A 19,490-nucleotide genomic window follows, 5' to 3' on the forward strand; every position below is an offset into this window, starting at 1 on the left:
AATTACTCTCTCACTGCTTTTCTTGCTATCTCATCCTCATTCACAGCTTCCGTTCCTTGTCCCCTTTTGGCCTGCTTTTGCCCCTGCCTCATACAGGGAGGGAGAGCAGGGAAACAGCCAGGGTAGAGGCTTGCTTATTAAAGCAGGAGCTTTAAAGCTGGTGTGTAAAATGCAGCACAATAATGTGGGAGACTTCAGGCATGCTTGTGGTTGTTATTTTCTGGCTATATATTGGTGAGTGCTTTTGAGCAGGCAGTATGCTGGTGGAAGCTCATTCTCCTATCTTGAGCTATACTTGCCCATCCATACCCACCTAGGAAAATGTGTGTGCATGCATGCATCAAGCTGTCAAGTCTCACATGCTGAGTGTGAGAATTGCACATTAGGCTTTCTCCTCACACTCCCCTGGGCCTGTGTTTCGTGCACTTGCAGCTCGGCACTCAGTCTGTCTCCTGGCGTTTTTCAAAATGTGAGGAACTTGCCCTGTCCTGTGGTGTGACATGGCATTGCTTTGCATGGAGGGCAAAGAGAGCTAATAAACAGTGGGTTTGTGTAACTGCATGTGGTGTTCACGCATGTTTGTGGTGTTGTTCCTTTCAGCCACATACTCTGAGGCTTTTGATGGAGTCCCTTACCACAGGATCTTGAGCAGATGAGGTCTGCAGACAAAGGATTTGACCTTCAATGACTTCTTAAGTGTAAACCAGAGGAATTAGGAGCCTGCATGCAGATAGGTGTCAGGCATTAACAGGAAATGGGTGTGAATTTATTTTTTGTCGTTGATTTGTTTAGATTTTATTAACGCAGCAGGGTAAACTTATCTAAAGTTTATTAAAGAATACTGAGTATAGCTGTGTCCTTGGCAGGAGGCTTTTTCTAGTGAGAATAGTAAAGGCAGAATAAGTAATTGTCACTGAAGGATGTGGTGGTCTCATTTGAGAGGCAGAATGAACCTCAGGAGCTGAAACCCAGACCAGGCAACTGTTTGATGATGAGTTTTGTCATTTGGTGCTTACATTTTGGCCAATGTGACTAAAGCTGGCAAGTCTTCTAATTGTTAGTTTCTAAGACCACTGTTACCATGAACTTTGTTGGCAATGTGAACAGTAAGAACAAGACCTTGCTGGGCTAGCAGAATGTAATTTTCCCATCCTGTGTGTCAGAGTGAGCTGAAGAGGATGAAGGACTGCCCATGTACTGTCTTCCTCACTGCCAAATAGGTATCTGTAGCTTTGATTTGTAACAGACTCTTCCTCCAAATTCCTGGAAGTCTCTGGGATGGTATCTGTGGTTTTCTTTTCACTTTAATCATTCCACACATGCTAAAAATTTAATATATACGGTTGTGGTCCTGACTTTTATCTTTTGACAAGGGGTTTTCAAACTGTGCATTGTAGTGGTGAATCACAGTGACAAACCAGTGTTGCCCTATGGCAAGATGTCTTCCTTAGTGCAAGAATGTAGCCTTGGACAGGACTAAAAACTAAAGGGCTGTTACTGATCACAGTGCCTGAGCAAAGAAGTGTTGAAGCTCCTTATACTCTAGAGTATCTTGTACTGATCTGCTTCAGCCAGAGTCCTAATGCTTAGCATACACATTAAATGATGATACCTCAAATCATGAAAAGAAATCCCTGGTCTGTTTAAATACTGAACAAATAAAAAGTCTATGTGTGGGCATGTGCATGTAACAGGCAGCCAAAGGGCTTAGCTGATGTTCTGGTCTCTCCACAGGTGCATCTGCGCTCTGCTGAGCGCCTCCGGGAGCTGTGCTGCGCCAACCGAGGCACCTTCATCAAGGTGGGACAGCACCTGGGAGCACTTGACTACCTGCTGCCTGAGGAGTACACCCGCACCCTCAAAGTGCTGCACAGCCAGGCCCCACAGAGCACACGGGAGGAAGTTGAGCAAGTCATTCGTGAGGATCTGGGCAAAGAGGTAGGGGCAGTCACAGCCTTTGCTGGCTTCTTAAGCCCTGGAGAAGGAGACGAAGGAAAACAGGAGTAAGGAGGTCCCTGGTGGTTCTCAGTTGCAAGAGATACCAAGGGGAGATATCTCCTCGCCCCTGGGAGAATGCCATGCAAATTTTTTGTTTCCATTGATGGGCATTATTGGCAAGCTTAGGAAAGATGACAGGATTAAGGATGTGAGCACTGTCAGGTGAAAGTGTCAGGGCTCAGCAGAGCTGAGTACCCTCGAGATTATGCCAAGACCAACAGAGTTGCTCGAGGTGAGGACAAAGGGCTGTCTGCCACACTAAGGGGTAGGAGCTGGAGATATTGATGTTCAGGACAGAGATATATTAGCAAGGCTCTGTGAGGAATGACTGCATTCCCCTGTGTGAACTAGACCAATTCTAGCTAGCACTGACAGCCTTTTACTTTCTCAAGCCCCTAATTAACCCCCAAAGAAAATAATAGCATAAATCACTTTTGGTGTTTGTAGTCAGATAATACAGTAGCCCAGGAGTCTGTCACCATTAACCCGTAGCAGCCCACAGCACTGAGATCAGAAGTGTGTGCCTGTGTTCATCAGATATAAGGGAAGTAACCACATCATTTAGAGAGAGTGTTCTGCTCCTTTGTGTCTTGACCTTTACAAGAAGAGGTCGCCTCATGCTCCAGCCCAGGTTGAGGAGAGATATTTCAGGGATCACAAGTGACATGGTGAGAGGGAGGCAGGAGGTAAAAATGTGCAAAAGCAGTGGAAGTGAATGTGAGTGTGAGAGAAAGGAAGATAGGAGGCTGAAGAATGGAAGAAGAATGGAAGCAGTGTGGACGTGTGTTCTGGGGTGTTTTGGGATGTGTGACTGTGTGATGAGAAGGTATGAGGATAATGTGAGAGTATGGGGGTTAAGTGAAGTATTTGCACCTAGTGAATAAATTATGGGCATATTTGGATGGGGTAGGTCTGCCTGTGTGTAGTTTTAGCTTCTAAGTATTGTCCAATCAGGAATTGTCCAATATCTCCCTGTTGTTCATTGACAGGGTTAATGTCAGCCTAAAGACATTGACCTGGAAGATGCTCCTTCTCTCAGTGAGGTAGTAGTAGTATGGCACATACTACACAGGGGTGTAGCATGGCTGGTACCTGCTGTGTTTCATAGCTCAATGGATAGTTGGAGCAGGGCAGGCTGGCTGCTCCCTGCAGATCCCTGCTGCTCCATGAGCCTCCACCCAGCCATCTCCCCTCTGCTGAACCCCAGGAAGCCACCCCAAGGTAAACCCCCCTTAAATGACCACAGCCCTGGCTCAGTTTGCATGACATCTCTGCAGCTGAGCCAGGTGCCTGGAGGTGGGCCCTCTTTTTTTTCTCTCAAGTGTATGTTCAGATGCTGCTGAGATGCTCTGGCTTCTTTCAGCTTTTTGGGAGCCATACAAGCCCTCTGTGCCTCATTGATTTCTAGTGAGGCAGCTCGAATCCAGTCTCCACAGCAGCCTTCCCTCTTAGCATTCACCTCACCCGCATAGACAGTTCTGGGCAGTATTTAATTTTAAAGAGACAGAGAAAGGGAGGAAAAAAAGGTAGAAATGGGAAGAGAGAAATGATTAAAGAGAGAAATTCAGAGAATGACATAAAGGAGCTGGTGAAACTGGGCAGATTTGGGGAACCACCAAAGTTGTTTTTGCTAGAGCCCAGATAATTTAATAGAGTTACTTCAGGAACAAATTTAATTTTATTGTAGCTACATCCTCAGTATATTTTAAACACAATATATTTATCTGAAATAAAGTTGGCAGAAGGACAAGGTATTAGTATAGAGTGTAGGGCAAAGGAGGATCCTGAAACTTTCCCTCTTGGGGCAAGCATTGCACCTGGGAACTTAAAAATGAATTCCAACTAAAAGAGAAAACGATGGTGAGGGAGCCTTTCTAGAGGGCCGAGGCCTAGCCCTGCTGCTCTCAAATTCAGCAGTACGATTTCCAGTTCCTCCATCACATGCAAGAGCAGGCTTCTTGGATGAATCTTCAGTGTAGGCAAGAAATAATTACATACAGTTTGGATGAGTGCAGAACAAATGGGGGAGATAGCAACTGGAAATACAGAAATACCTAGGGAGGAATGTGACAAACTGACAAATTATTCAAGAGCTTGCAAAAGGGCATAATGATCAAAAAAGCCAATTTCGCATATAGAAGCATTATATCTTCAGTCAATTAGAAATAGCCTGTCTACTGATGTGACCTACTCCTGAGAATCTTACCAGAGGCTTGGACATTTGACAGATTGAGTGATTTTGTGGGAAAACTGGCTTAATTGAAAGCATGCCAGTGGGACTGATCTTTGAGCAAAGGCAGAGGGCTTCTGAGGTGGGTTTACAGCAGTTTGACATGGCTCTGTTGTAGTGAAATGAGGCAACCAGGTGCCACTAATTACCAGGTAGTGGGCATGAGCTTGTGTTAAGCCACCTGTGCCTGATTAAGGCAGGCCCTAACTGCGCATGAGCAGGATTAGAGGGCCAATAAAAGGTGAGGCTTGAAGCACAAGCAGGGCTCACTCCAGAGCAAGCCAGCAGAGAGGTTAGCCGCTCTCAGAGCAATAGCACTGATCCAGGCTAGTCAACCCTGAGGGCTATAGACTCAGAGCACTATTCGTGAGTTTTGGCTGGAACACCTGGTTGGACCTTGGAGCGCCGTACCCTAAGAGAGGTTTGTCTTGCAACACTCTGTCATCAGTATGCAGACCTGCATGATACCCTGCTTATGGGTGAAGTCCCATTCTAGGCCAGCATCATGACTGGAGACTGGGAGCTGCAGCGTGTAGCTCTGCTGCATGAGCTATTGGGCTGATTTAAAGGCAAATGGCATGTGTGCTGATCTGACACAGAAGCCGCAGCATCATTTATGCTGACTAGTGAATTGCCCTGTCAAACCCTGTTTTAAGTCTAGGGTGAATCTTATACTTAACAGGGATCATTGGGACCCCTATTGGTTGGGATGGGATTCTCAGGACACTTGTAACAATGGGAGAGGCTGCACAAAGCAATCTTTACAATGATTCCTGTAGACACTCACCAGCAAGATCATAGAGTCTTTTGGGGAGACAGTGCAGATACTACAGGTAGGGCTTGTTCTGGATGGATTCCTTGGATCAGTTGGGAAAAGCTGTGTGTATAAGAATGGATTATGAGATATAAATGAAGGAGTGTCTCCTACCTCTGTTTTCATCTTCCATGCTTGAAAAAGGTTCTGGAAGTGAAAAGGTATCAAGTGTGGAAAATTAATGTGAAATAAGTATGTTCCCTACCCCACAGTTGTATTTTTACAGCTGGTTCAGCAGAGCTCTCTAACTCAACAGTGTGCATGCAAAGCAGAACCAGGCAACTTCTGGTGAAGTTTGGTCACCATATATTTTGGGACAAAGGCTGAAGAGAAGCTCTGGAAGATGGAACTTTTGGAGTGGCTGCACTTTTAAAGTGCAAAATAATTGTGCTTAGAAACTAGAAATGATGGAAGAAATGTTTTGGGAGTACTGGGATTAGGGGAATTTCCTATCTCTGGCAGGTCTATTGGAAGATATTTTGGAAGAGTCTATTGGTGTAAGGCCATGGGATATAGGAATGCTGGGGAAATGGTGCCACTTTGGTCCCAGAGAAGAGGTGCAGAACCCAGCGTGTCTCTGAGTTTGGCCAAGCCAGTTCCACCTGATCTCCCTTTGGTGTCTATCAGAAAGGCCTCTGTAGGCCTTTTTTGGTGAGTTCTATGGACGAGGTGTTTAGAGGAGCTTATTGCTCTTTGCTAAAATGGATTGGACTCCTTTCAGAAGTGTCTTCATTCCAGAGCATCCCTCTTCATAGGACTGAGTGGCTGCAGAATGGCTTACCAGCTTTTACAGGCTTGTTCCTTCAAATATCCTCGGTGTCTTTCTGTTGTCTGACTCCAGTATTGTTCAGTGCAGTCCCTAATATGGCTCTGTGGGTCTTGCTTCCCTGACACTGCGCAATGACAATGAATTTATATACTGCAACATCTCCTGACTTCACTATGGGCTTCTGTCTATGCCAACACACTCTTCCATCTCTGTCTAGTCCTGAAATAAGTCCTGGTTTGCAGTCACCCATCAGATCTGCACATTCCAGTAGGCCATGGCATAGCTCTATCCACTTATCACTACTGTAGTTCCTCTCCTGTGCACAGCAAGATGTTACTTTCCAGAGCCCATTGCTTATCAGCTTTTAGCTCATCCTCATACACTGGCATTTTGTAATCAAATTTCTGACCTTTTCCCCAAGACTCCCTTTCTCCTTATTCTCCTCTTCAGCGTGTTTGTGTACTCAGTACTCTACCCAGGCTTTTACTCATGCTGAAGGTAATTTTTCTTGGTGGGAGATATTCCCTCCCTGCCCACCTCTCACCAGTGTCCCTTCAGAAATTTTCTGTTTTCTCCACCTGTTCTCCTTTCTTGCAGGTTCCCCTCAGGATGGTTCTCTAGTCCCTGCTCCTGTGTCAGGTCTGAGGTTGCACACTTGGGAGTTAGGGCAAGGATCAAGTTAGGATCCCCATGAGGGCATCATGGTGTCAGGTATGGTCATTCCCATGCTGGTGGGGCACATGTGCTGCCTCTCTACACAGGTGCTCTGTGTCCTTCTGTGTCTTTGCCTGGGAGGTGAAGGGCTGGAGTAGGGCACAGGGCCAACATTGCCTGCTGAGGGAATGAAGGTTTCTCCTTCCTCCTTGACCCTTGATTTATCCTCATGTCTGGCCTCTTGGTAGCAGTTGTTGAAGCTGTTTAGCAGAGATGAGTGGAAGCTGCTGAAGCTGAGCAGTCTCAAATGCTATTAAGTGAGGGATCCCAAGAAATCTTGAACAGTTTTCTGCTTCAGCCCAGGTATCCGCATCTGCATACACAGTATTGTACTGTTGCTGTTGAGTTTTCTGTTTTCCAAGAGGGCTGAGAGGCAAAACTGGCTCCATAGGGAGAACACACCAATGACTGAATGTGTTCCTTCCGGTGCTTGCTCTATTCAAAGCTGGGAGGAAGGTCTGGGGAGAGCCCAGAGGTTGAGGCTTGCCTTTGCTGAAGCTAAATTGTATAAAGGGCTTAAATTGATGGAAAGACAGTCATTTGGAAGGATGTCAGTCCAGCTGAGCTTTGTGGGAGTGCAGGTAATGGGAAGTAGTTTCTAATTGCTTGATTAGCCACCACCTCCAAGGAAACCATCCTTTTCATCCAGTTAATTGTGGCTTCTACCTGTTGTTCAAGGACAATTTTGCCATTTGCAAGAAGCCTCCTGCAGCCATACAATAATGGAGCTTGCAGATTGAGCAGGGTGGGATACGTTGGTGAGTTTCCTGTGATGTGTAAGCAAAACACATGTGGCAGAGGAACCTCCTGTGCTGTAGTTTGTGAAGCAGGATGCATTTTTACAGATAGTGATGTTTGGGGGATCCAGCCTTCTGCTAAAGGGCTTTGCTGTCTTTGGATTCATACCCTTTTACTTGGCATGGCACCAGTGCGTTAAGAAACAGATACTTCTCATCTAAGAAATGATTGTCCTGCAGCTAAGAAGGATGCTGCCCTTTGTCCTACCTTAAATTGCTCCCAAGATTCTCAAAGTGTTTCTTAGGTTGGATGCATGAGCATGGTCACTGCAATGATGCACAGCAGTGCCATGTGGCCATTTTGACAGAGAGGGACAAAAATCTTGCACCCATGAGAACCTTCCGTGGGAGAGATTTAGAATGAGATCACAGCAAGGTGCTAATACCCAGTCACCCAGAGCAAGAGACTTCCCTGTCCTTGAACTGTTGTAGTCTGAGAAAAGGCAGAGGGAATAGAAGGGACTCTTCTTTCTACTCCAGGTTCTGCACACATGCTTAGTACAGCATGTCAGTCTTTGCTGTGCCAGTTAAAGGGAGAAGGACAGACAGATTCCCTTCCTTCTGTAACTGTTGATTAGCATGTTTTTTTAAGCTCTGGTGAGACAAATGCTTCTGATTTGCAGAACTACTGAAGCAGTGCTCAGCCCTGTGGGAGAACATCTAGGTCTTCAATAGGCTGTTGGGTATTGCATTGCTTCTTGTACAGCATCCAAGTTGTTCCCAAGGGAGTACAATCCTCTTTCTCTAGCTGGCTCCATATGTTGCCCTAGGCAAGGTTCATTTACCCTGCTAGATGAGAAGGTCTTCAGGTCACAATGCTGCAGGTCACAATCCTGCAGACGCCTCTTCCCAGGATGGCAGTGTTGTCTAACCCATACAGGATGCCATGACACGTGCTTGCTTCCTCTGGTATTGTACAGTCTTGTGGCTGAGTGTTCTGAATGAAAGCACTGCTGGGTGGCACAGTCAGTGAGCGTGATTGCTCTCATGGTTGCCTGAGACTGTGGGACTCATGCTGAATGGGTCTGCTGAACACCTGGGTCTCCCATGGCTTGTGACCCTGCTTCTGGCCTTAACTACCCCACTCCAGCAACACTGTGAAGCTGGCCCTAACATACATCACTAGAAGACACAGGGAAAATAGTTCAGCAAAAACTCTTCTGCCTGCTGTTAATGGCCATCACAGCAAATCATCTCTTCTTTCATGGCATTACCCACTTTCCATTACCCACCAGAGTGGACATTGGGCTGTGGTGTCCATTACTGTGACAGTGGAAGGGTTGAGAACTGGGCTAGGAGAATCTGGCCCTTCTCCTACCCCTCTGAGCCTCTCTCAGTCGGCCTTTCAGAGCTCCCAAGCAGCCATCAATAAAAACCACATTTGTATTAAAGCTATAATGAGGAATAAAAAAACTTCACATTTTTTTCAATAACTTGGGATATGAAGAAGATATTTTTATCAATTATGAAAAGGATTTTGGTCATAAAAAGGTAATTTAAAAAGTCTGAGATGGATGGTGAATAGCATTAATGTCACCCAGAACAAATGGTCCCACATTACTCAAGTGAAAGGCAGGAGCTGTGCCCATGCTGCTGCAGCCTCTGCTCTGCTCTCCCTGCCCCAGCCGCCGGCAGATCCCGCTGGAGCTGCCTCAACACTGAGCCCTTGTGTGGGCAGGAGCTGCCCAGAGCTGCTGCTCCACTGCCAAGGGCAGACAGAGAAAGCAATGAGGGAGCTTCATGTGGCTCTGATGGTCCACCTTGCTTTTTTCCTTGTCTTGCAAGCTCCAGTCTTACTGACTCATACTGCCATGCCAAGGACAAGCTGGTGTCCTTATTGCCTGGGGAGCTTTGGAACTGGGTATTCCCTCCTTCAGTGGGTTTTCTCTCTCTGCTCATAGCTCCTTGGGGGGGGTGGAGTCTGGCTGAATCCTGCTCATGGCAGCCTCTTCCTGAGTACTCTAGACCCCTTTACCTGAGAGAGGGAAGTTTTTTTGATAGATTAGAAGATAATCTCCTTTGGCTTCCTCCAAGCTAATAAGGTTTATGATACAGGAGGCTGGACAGTGGATTTTCTGAAGGATTTTTTGAGGGTCTTTTGCAAGGAAGTGAAAGATATGAGATCAGAAAATGCAATGAGGAATGGCCTCCTAAGAATTAGTTCTGATCTGTGTGCTTAGTGACATTTTTGTATTTAATTTACAAATTATATAGGTCCATGGGGGTTAGTGTATGACATACCTGCACAGAGTTTGTTGGCTCAGTGTCTTGTGTGCAGATGGTAAGCTCCCTTCAGTATGGTTTTCTCAAAGTTTTGATGACACCTGAAGCATTGCCCTGATGCAAATAAATCTTGGCTGGCAACACACACCACAGCTGTTTTGGGCTGTGTTCAATGTCCACATCCTTTGGAGGTGGTAGATGTGCTGTACAGAAGTGCTCCAGCCATCGGCAGAAACCACCTTGCAGCACATTCCAGTTTCAAAGGATCACTGGAAATTGCTATCTCTAGCTGCCATTAATAGTCCTTATGTGGCCTTCTTGCATATGGAGACTTTCTTTTTTTCAGACATGATGGCCAGCAATCTCAATGCATTTATGGCACTTCTGGATCTGGGCAGGGGCAAAAACACTGAGCTGCCATGTGGAGGGACTGGCTTCTGTTTCAAAATCTTCTGCTGATACACCCAGAAATATTCCTACTTAATGCTCTGATCTAGACGCAGGCTGGGTTTGGTAAACCCAGTTTTTTTCTGAGGGAGCAGGCAATCCTGCCATCTGCCTGTCCCGTGATCTTTTAATATCCTACTTGATTCTGCCTAGTTATCACGTCCTGTTTTCTTTCAGAATTTTAAGTCTACCCAGTTACTTGGCTCTTGACCCAGCAGAAACATGAAGACATGATGCAGTGAGCCTGACAACTTTTGGCAATAGGTTATTCATAGATGAAACAAATGACATAAGATGAAATAAGGAGTTATAGGGCCTGACCTTGACATATCTACATTTTCCTAGCACACAGAAGAGATACATAGCATTTTAATGAATTTTTAAAATGTACAGTGATCTAATAAGATCAGTTTTTTGGCACTTCTGGTATCTGTCTGACAGACAGATCCTGATTCCATGAGGGGGTGCTGAGCTATAGAAAGCACTTCAACCCTGCCTGCAGGTTTTCTCCCTGTGAAAAAGCTGCTATGGGTGAGAACATTGAAAACTTTCCTCATGGGAAGTCTCACACTCAACGTGCTTTTGTGTTTTGAGAACTAAAGCAAAAATTGGGATTTAAGAGGTCTCAAAGATCTTTCCACCGTTAGTGAGCAAAGTGTGCCAATCCCTAGCAGGCAGGGCATCCTGAGAGAGGGTAAGTTTTCTCATGTTCTCTTTGGAACTTATGTTTGTGAACATTACGCACATTTTGCACTTAGTTTCTGCTAGCTTTGCAGTGCTTTGGCTTTACAGGATGCATGGTTCAGAGACAAACCTGCAAAGCTGTCCGTGACAGCTGAAGCCATGAACTCACATGAGCTACTCTGTATGCCAGGAGAGCTTAGCTGAAGCAAGCACACAAGTTTCTCCCATTACAAAGCTCACATAACCACTCCTTCTCGAACTGTAAAGTTCTTGGAAAAAGCTGTTCAGCATCCACCCTTCCAAATTTCAGATGACTAGTAGAGAATATACATCGGTTGACCCATTTCGTATAATGAATGAAATTGAGGTGGTATCAGTTGTGAGTGGAGAACAAAGGTAATTTTGCCAAATACCTTATTGGATGTAACTTGATTGGTTCAGGTCTATTAACTGTTATTTCCATTTACCAAGAAAGGCTAGAGGGAGGCTACAGCAATTAAAATCATCAGGGCTTGCAAAGAGGGGTTATACTAAAGAAGTCTCTCCATGTAACTTGCTGCCTTGCCCTTTGTGTACTGCTAGTGTCTTTGCCCTTGCTGACAAAATCTGTAAGCCCATGCCTCCTGTCCCAGGGTGTCTGAGACTTGTTGTTAATGATATATCCTGTCAAAGGCCTTTGCCAATCCCTTGCAATCATCACAGTCAGCTCAGAAATTATATGATAGGCAGCTCCAAGATAAAGATTTGAGACACTGAGTGGTTCTCAGTGAGTGATCAAGGGAGGAGGGGAAATGTATGGGCTGTACTTGTCCTGTGGGTCTTACCTCTCTGTTGATTACACCACTACAGCACACTGGTGACAGTGTGTTGCACTGAGCATCTCCAGTGACTTAGTGTCCTGTGCCTGATGAAGGAGGAAGTGCAGCCTGACCAAGAACAGGCTCTGGACTACTCTCTCCTGACTTTACTCTCCATGGGTCATGTCTGGAGTGGATCTCAGTCCTTGGCCCTTTTTTGGTGGGGTGGCTCCTTAGATTAAGATGATGTGATTTTTAGGGATGGATGCCCCTGCTTACATTAGGTAGACTCTACCAAACTGCTTTACCTCATCCACAGGAGCCCAATGGTTTTGAGCTAGAGGAAACAGAGCTAGATACCAGTCAGTGTTTAGAGGCTTCCTGTACTCTGCCTATTCCAAAAGCTGACTTTTGCTCCATCTGTTTTTGAGCTGTATCAGCCATAGGGAGGAAAGTAGGACAATTTGATTCTGGCTCTAGAATAGTGGTTTGCTGGATTGCTCAGAAATAAATGTGAATTAATCAGAATTAGCCCCCTACTTTTGTTTCCTTAGCTCACTTTTCTCCTTGTAGCAACCACTGGTACTACAGCCTGAGATGGCAGAGGAGAACTTGCATTCAAGGTGAAAGACAAATGAGCTGTTTCCCTCTGCACCCTGGACTGCCAGCCCTTCCTTCTGCAACACTTGTCACCCTGCAGTGGCAGCAAGCAATGCTAGGCCTATAAGTGTAGTTGATTTATGTTAACTGTTGAAACGATAATGTTTAATCTGTAAAGTGCTAATCTATTTTTTATGTTGATTATGAATAGGCCAGCTGTGCCTACTTTCCTATTCATAGAGTTTAGTGAACAAGCCCATTTCACAGGCTGGGTTTGGAGAGTGATTTACATGAGAGCAGGCACTGCTTTAAGGAGAGTAAATCAGCTGCATTACACCACTGAACCAGGGACCTGGCAGCCCAACAAGAAGATCTGGGTGCAGGGGAAAAAACATGGGAAGAGGAGAAAGAGACAGATAATAAACTAACTGTAGAGGGAGCAGGTGGATCAGAGCAGAGATCAGAAAAGTAGGGGAAATACAGGCAGGAGAAGAAAGGAGAGGTTTATATTCAGAGGAGAGACTGGCAAAAAGGAAGCACAAAATGATGTGGCTGGCTTAGCATAGGACCTTCCTCTCTGGATCAGTGCAGAGAGGTCTGTCCTCCATGATTTGTGTGATTGGTCATTAGGGGATGCACAGAACCCCCAGCATGATGCCAGTGAGTGGCAGAGTTGGCTGAGGATTTGATTTGGTGTACAGTTGTCTCTCTTGAATGACTTTTCTGTATCTCTAAACATTTTTTTTTTCTGAGAGTAGGATGCCAACAATACAAACTCCAGGATCCCATACAGTTCTCTCTAATTTTTTCTACCTCAGCTTCTCTTCAGTCCCTGCACCTTGTTCTCTGTAGTGTGGATGACTGTACAGCTGTGCCTCTAGCATTTACTAGCCTGCTAGGTTTGCTGGTGTTTGAGTATCCCATCAAGGCACAGTCAACACCAGTAACTGGCTTAAGAGCTTTTCAGCAGGGTTTTACTACCTATTTAGCATCATTCTTCTAATACAGTGACCTCATTATATCTCTTTCTTGAGATTAATTCAACTCAGGCAGGACTTCCCACATCCACCAGGCTACATATACTTCTATGGCTACCTCAGATCCTCATTCCTGTTTCCCTACCCTGTTACTCTGTGCTTCAATAAAACTTTATCATGCTTGCATTGCTGTAATTATGACCAAGCATGAAGAAGGGAGGTAGCTGGGCAGAATCTGGCTTGGACTGGGCTTTGTCCTCTGCTTGTTTTCATTGCATCTTGCCTTGTGACCCAGGTCACAAGCTGCTTGGTTGTGCAGTGCTGCTTCTGACAATACTTTGTCCCAGGCCTAGACAAACTTTTCCTGCATCCCATTCTGAGGAAACACATAAAAGCATTCCACACACTACTCATGGGAGCATCTCTCTCAGACTATCTTAGGAGCTGGAATAGAAGGCTCTGTCAGTGTCACATATACTTGTGTACACACTGTGCTATCCTGCCAGTTTTGTACCCTGCAGCGCAGTCCTCCACTCCTCCTGCACACCCTGTCTCTGCACACAAACACCTGTTCTCACCCTGGTCTTCACTTGTCTCTCTGTGGATGGAGGATTTTGCCTACCATTCCCCATACAAATTGTGCACACAAATGCACTGCTCCATGCCTCCTCCTTAAGTCTGTGTGTAAATCCTGGTACAGCTTTGCTCGCTGATCAGATGCTTGTATCCCAGACATCCCCTTACCACCCTCTGTGTAGTCACATAAACCTGCCCATAGACATTTCTCCCCCACCACTCCTTCTCTCATGCACTTCTCAAAGCCCCCAGGCTTTCAAAGCTGAATCAGAGGCATTTGAGATGAGGCACAGGTGATGTGTGTTCCCGAAGGTCCCTATATATCCTCAGGCTCTGGCAGCTGTTTTTTTCCCCTGGGACTGCTGCCCTGTGCAGGCTTACTGCTGACAGGGCCCCTGGGGCATCTCTGAAGTCCTCAGAAGAGCCTCACTGCCTGGCTGTGACTAACTGGAACCTGTTTGTTGTGGGTCCATTGACCCTTTCCTACTCAGGTTTCTTCTGTGCATGGCAGGGAATGCTTGGAATCAAAATGATCTTGGAAATTCTTTTGCTTTGGGGTACTTTTGTAAATCTTAACTTATTGCTTACTGTGCCTCAGTACTGGCTGTGTCTCTGTGGCATTTCTTCTTCTTTGTGGCATTTTGAGAAAAGTTTCATCTTGAAATAAGAAAGAAATGTTTTACATTGAGACATCAATCACAGGAATAACCTCCCCTGGGGATGTGGTAGAATCTCCATCACCGAAGGTTTTCAGGATTCGATAATCTCATCGAGTTTCCCTTTCCCATGAAAAGTTGGATCAGATGGTCTTTTGAGGTCACTCCCAAGCTGGGCTGTTCTATGATTTGATGACTCTTTCCAAATGTGTTGTCTTTGTAGCAGGCTGCTGACATCTGTAGGCATCGTATGTCATTTGGGAAAATGTCTGCAAGAATTTGATCAAGGGGTTCTGGGTATGATGTGTCTTACTATATGTGTGGCTCAAGAGAAATGGGAACTTTGTTGGGGATGAGGAGAACAGTTAAACTGTTGTCACCTGTCACTTGTGTAGTAGTCAATGTCTAGTACTAGATTCAGACCTGGCCTAGAAATGAGATCTGGAGGGATGTCAGTGTTGATGACCAAGCCAAGGCTGCAGGTGTGCGTGACAAAATTAGTGACATTGTCTGTTGTGATGAGAAAGGAGACAGGAGAGAAGTGAGATTAGGATCAATGCTTTAGCTTTGTTGAATGCGCACAGAGAGATGGCTGTCTGAAAGAAGATATCTGAGAGACAGGCTGAAGTGGTGGTTTGTTCATAAGCAGACTGATCTAGAATACACAGGCAGAACTACGTGTGAGCAGAAACAAAGTGGGGATTTTATGTGAGCTATTGTCTAGGGCGTGGTGGGGATAGGATCTGTGAGCAGAGCTTTTTGGAACATATCCAGAAAGCTGCAAAAGGGATAAGGTAGCTGCTCAGACATGCTAGCCCTGTTAGAAGAGTAGAAAACTGAAGAAACTGCTCCTTTCCGTAGGAACTACAGTGATGCTGCTGCTATCTTAGCACTTTCAGCTCTATTGCTTGGGGTTTAGAGAACTGCAGAGAATGCAAGAAGCCTCAAAGATTTCAGTAGAAATGGACCACTACTGCTTCTCCTGAACCATGGAACAAGAAACCATTTGGGCAGATGGGATGCAGAAAGTTTACTGTCAGCAGAGCTTTCTTCTGTTTGCTCTCACTGAACACTGCTATGAGAGAGAGCCTCCTTTATTAGCAAGGGGAAAAAGAAGGAGAGAGAGAGAGTGCTTTCAATTAAAATACAAAAAATGGCTGGGAGTGGAGATGTTATGTGCTCTTGGAGGACTGTGATTCCAATCAATCTGCACACCTGACAAGTGTTGCTCCATCCTCACAGACAGGAGAAGGGCAGGAGAAGTAATATTTCTCCAAAAAGACTGAGAGAAAAGAGTGGATTTAATGAGCATTGTTCAAGTGAGAGACAGCTCAAGATGAAAGAGCAAATTTAGAATGCATTTGTACACAAGGGCAGGGTGGGGAACATGGGGCTGGTTGGATCATCTGCTTCATAACCTGCACTATTGAAGGGAATAAGTAGCTCATGAGATGATAGTTCATGAAATAAGTAGCTCATCTTCGCCGTGATGGAATGGAAGGAAGTGAACAGGAATATAAGTGTGTATACATAGAATCAGAATTGTTTCGGTTAGTAAAAACCTTTAAGATTATCAAGTCGAACTGTTAACCTACACACTTGCCTCAGCTTTACACTTCTTAGGACTGTGCATTTTGCATAGACCATTAGATGTTTACATCATGAAAAAGAGAGCGCACAGTGACACTATTTAGCATGGACTTTGAGAGACTGTTTTCCACCTTCTCTCTCCATACAAGTGTAATTGCTAGTTTGCCTCTGAATCAGGTATCAGCTGTTGTTGGAGGCCAGTCAGACAGACTGGATTGTGGAGGTGTTTTAGGATGGTGGGAATGTGACTAGCTGCATAAGATGTTTATTTTGAAGTGGGATTCTGAGCAAGCCAGGTCACTGTGCTGATTAACTGCATCTGGAAACAGGAAATGACCATTTTCCCAGTGGACACAGGGTTAGAGGGACTGGTACTTTGTTCCCATGCAGGGGGATCCTGAGGAAATCACTGATTTCAGTGGTTCAAGGTTCTTCCACCTCACAGCTTCTCCACAGGGGAGTGAACTGGACTTGCAGCTTAAAATTATGATGTAGCTTCCAATAGCAAAATCTTTCCTTTGGTAATGGACATTTTGGAAAGAGCTTCTTGGAATTTAATTCTGAGCGTGGTATTAGAGTAATGGGAAAAAGCCATCTGCATTATCTGAAATGGAGGGCTTGGCCAGGAGTAATGTTCACACAGGTGGATGCGCTGTAGACTTGTTTTCAGATGCCGGGACATGAGACTTCCCAGCATTGCTGCTTCCTTTCTCTGGTTTGCTGTATTTGCTTGTGTGACCAAAGATGTTGTGCTAGCCCTACAGGCAATGTCTCTGCTTTCCTACTCTCCTGCTTGATATCTGCCTTATGTCAGAAGTCTAATGTAGAGTCTCTTTGCTTTCAGAGTGCTTTGAGAAACCAGCACCTGGACAAAGAACAGGTGAATGAAGCTAAGTATAGAAGAGGCAGTAGCCATGGTAGTGGAATACCTATAGGACTCCAAATGTTGCAAGTATTGACTAGCTCAGGGTGCTGAGCTAGTGTTAAACTTAGCATCCTGTGTCTCTAGAAGGTAGGACACCCAAAACTTTAATTGTTGAAAAACATTTATTTCCTTGTGCCATTCAGAAGGGTGTTCCTTAGCCAGTTAGGTTCCAGTCTGGCTGTGGCAATTCTTACTTTTTTTTGACTGAATATTGTTTTTTTGTGGGAGCCATTGGTAAGTGGCTCACCTTTCAGAGGTTAGGAGATGAGGTCCACCTCACAGGCAGGGTCTTGGGAGATGTACATCAGCTCTGCCTGCTCCTTGCTATTACTGCCTGTTGCAGCTGACACCACTGAGATTGGTTTTGATCCAGGATGAGTAATATTCTCAGATAGTTCTGCCTTGTCTTAAGGATTTGACTTTACTCAGGAAAATAAATGAAACTACCATGTGTGTGTCTGAGCACAGACTGTTAAGCAGGAGTCACCAGGGACTGAATGAAAGACACTTCTCAAAACTGTAACAGTTAAAGGTACTATAGCAAGTAGACTGATATTGTTGCTGTACAACTTAGTGGATGGATGATAGGAAAGCAAGAGTGGCTTCGTGTACGCTTCCCATCATTTTCTAGCCAGAAGAGGCTACAGAAAGAGGATGGTACAGGGATCAGAACAGGGAATAGCCAGGCCCCAAGTATGAGGAAGTAAATGAGTGAGCCAACTTTGATTTCTGGATGATGAGATCAAGGACTCTTCCTTTAGCGGAGTTCATCTTCTGTAACATTCATGGCTTTGTGACTGGGAAATCCTGTTGGTAGGATCTCAAAAAATATTCTCAGTGGTATAGCTAGTAGTGGGCTGCAGGCTACCAAAGTGGTACCGGGCAGGAATAACAGGAAAAGATGAACTTCATACCCTAGCTTGCTCAGAGTCCTTTCCTGGAAGAAAGGCTGGTGGTTGATGGACAGCCTTAGTCTTGTGCTATTGCAGTGCAATGTCAACAGTGATTAACCAAATCAGCAGTGATTGGCATGCCAGGAGCAAATATATACCATTGGCAGATGAAGCTACATGTCTGGCTGTGTGTGTAGTACTTGCTGTATATATATTATACAGATAGGTTTAAAAAAAGGATATTTAAGTCACAAATTTGGTCCTGAAAAAATTTATGACTGAGTGGACAGCCCTAATTATGCTCATCCATACATGAGCTCTGTGGTGTGGTGTAACCCAGCATCACATGGGACATCAGGGAGAGCCAATGTTTACTGCTCAGCTCTTCCAAATTCTAGGCAAGAACCCTAATGCACATCTTCTCTTGGAATGGACCACAGTAGTCTGCCATCCTGTGCACTGAAAGATGTGGGGATTTTGTGTAATAAGCTATATGTATTTGTTCTAGTGTATCAAAATACACACAAGCCTTTTACCTGTATTCATTTGGATGCAGTGCATACCTCTATATATGTGCACACTTAGCTGTAACACGAACACCAGGGAATCCACTCAGAAGAAAGCCATTATTCTGTATATATCTACAATATTATTAAAAATATTGAGTTAATAAAGACATGTTCTTGACAGATGCATTTAGGAACCATCAATTAGGCTTGGCATTCATTAGGTGGGGAGAAGTCCAATCAGATTTCACTGACTCAACAAAGCCACCTATAAATTGTGGGCTGTTTATTCTGACGTTTGATGAATTATTCTTCATAATCCACTGTCTGCTGTGATAAATCTAATCTTTCAGTTTTTGCTGTCTTAATAATTCTTGGAGCAATGCTGTGACATTTTGTTTTCATAGAGGGGATAGAGAGGCTGGGACAATGGAAAAAACCCTAATTTGCTGTCTGGGGAATTGCTCTACTTGAAGGTAGCATTTTTTCATGCCTAGAGCTCTGATGTTGCAGATGTGCAGGGATCAGTGAGACTTTGGTGCCATGGACAGTTACGTGTATGTTCGTGAAAAGATGACTGGCCTAGGATGAGATTCACATCCCTTAAACCTAGTCTAGGAAAAGCATTCAGACTTCTAAAAGCTGTAGTGTCCTAGCATAAACAAAGTGAATTCCAAAAGCCAGGAACCACAAGCCTCAGAACTAAATGCTATGTCAGACATAGAATTGAATAACTCTTTAGCTGTTCTTCTAAATGAAGTAGAGGGCACATTGTACTAGGCAGTGTTAAGACGTCAGCTGCAGCCTTCAAAACTTCGCTAGGAAACCTTCACTCTTCCCAGAATGGTGTTATGTTGGTCTGTTTTCCAGCAAGCTCACGAATCCCATTATCACAGAGTCCTGCGCTGTCTCAAGTAGGAGGCTGCAGACAGCATGATCTCTGCGCAAAGCTCAGAAAGCTGCAGGCTGAGCTCACCTTAGCAAATTGCTATCCATGAAGCCAGGATTAAGAGAGGATTGTTCAGTGCTGACTATGAGGAACTGAAAAAGGAAGGAGAGACAAGTCACTTCATAAAGGGAATTTCAGCTTGGAGAATCACAGCACAAGTTAATGTGCAAAAGTTACCCACCTTAATCACTTTCCTGCAGTCAGCTTCCACTGTGGACCTATCTCTCAGTGGTATGGTTCCCTTTGCCTTGAATGTATTTATACAAGCTTCCCCATGTGCATCTTCCTCATGGCATCAAAATGTTAGGAGATTGTGAGCTGCTCATGGCCATCACAGCACAGAAT

At 44.9% G+C, this 19,490-nt stretch overlaps 1 protein-coding gene across 2 annotated transcripts in view; it reads left to right on the forward strand.

Moving 5' to 3' along the window:
* Positions 1-19,490, forward strand: part of ADCK1 (aarF domain containing kinase 1) — a 78,216-nt gene that overhangs the window by 25,272 nt on the left and 33,454 nt on the right. For both annotated transcript variants that reach the window (XM_030452376.1, XM_030452377.1), the window contains exon 4: positions 1,735-1,938. In XM_030452376.1, the coding sequence (XP_030308236.1) occupies positions 1,735-1,938 (204 nt within the window). The remainder of the gene's footprint in view (positions 1-1,734; positions 1,939-19,490) is intronic.

This window comes from Calypte anna, chromosome 5A (genome assembly GCF_003957555.1).
Source record: "Calypte anna isolate BGI_N300 chromosome 5A, bCalAnn1_v1.p, whole genome shotgun sequence".
Taxonomy (NCBI): Eukaryota; Metazoa; Chordata; class Aves; order Apodiformes; family Trochilidae; genus Calypte; species Calypte anna.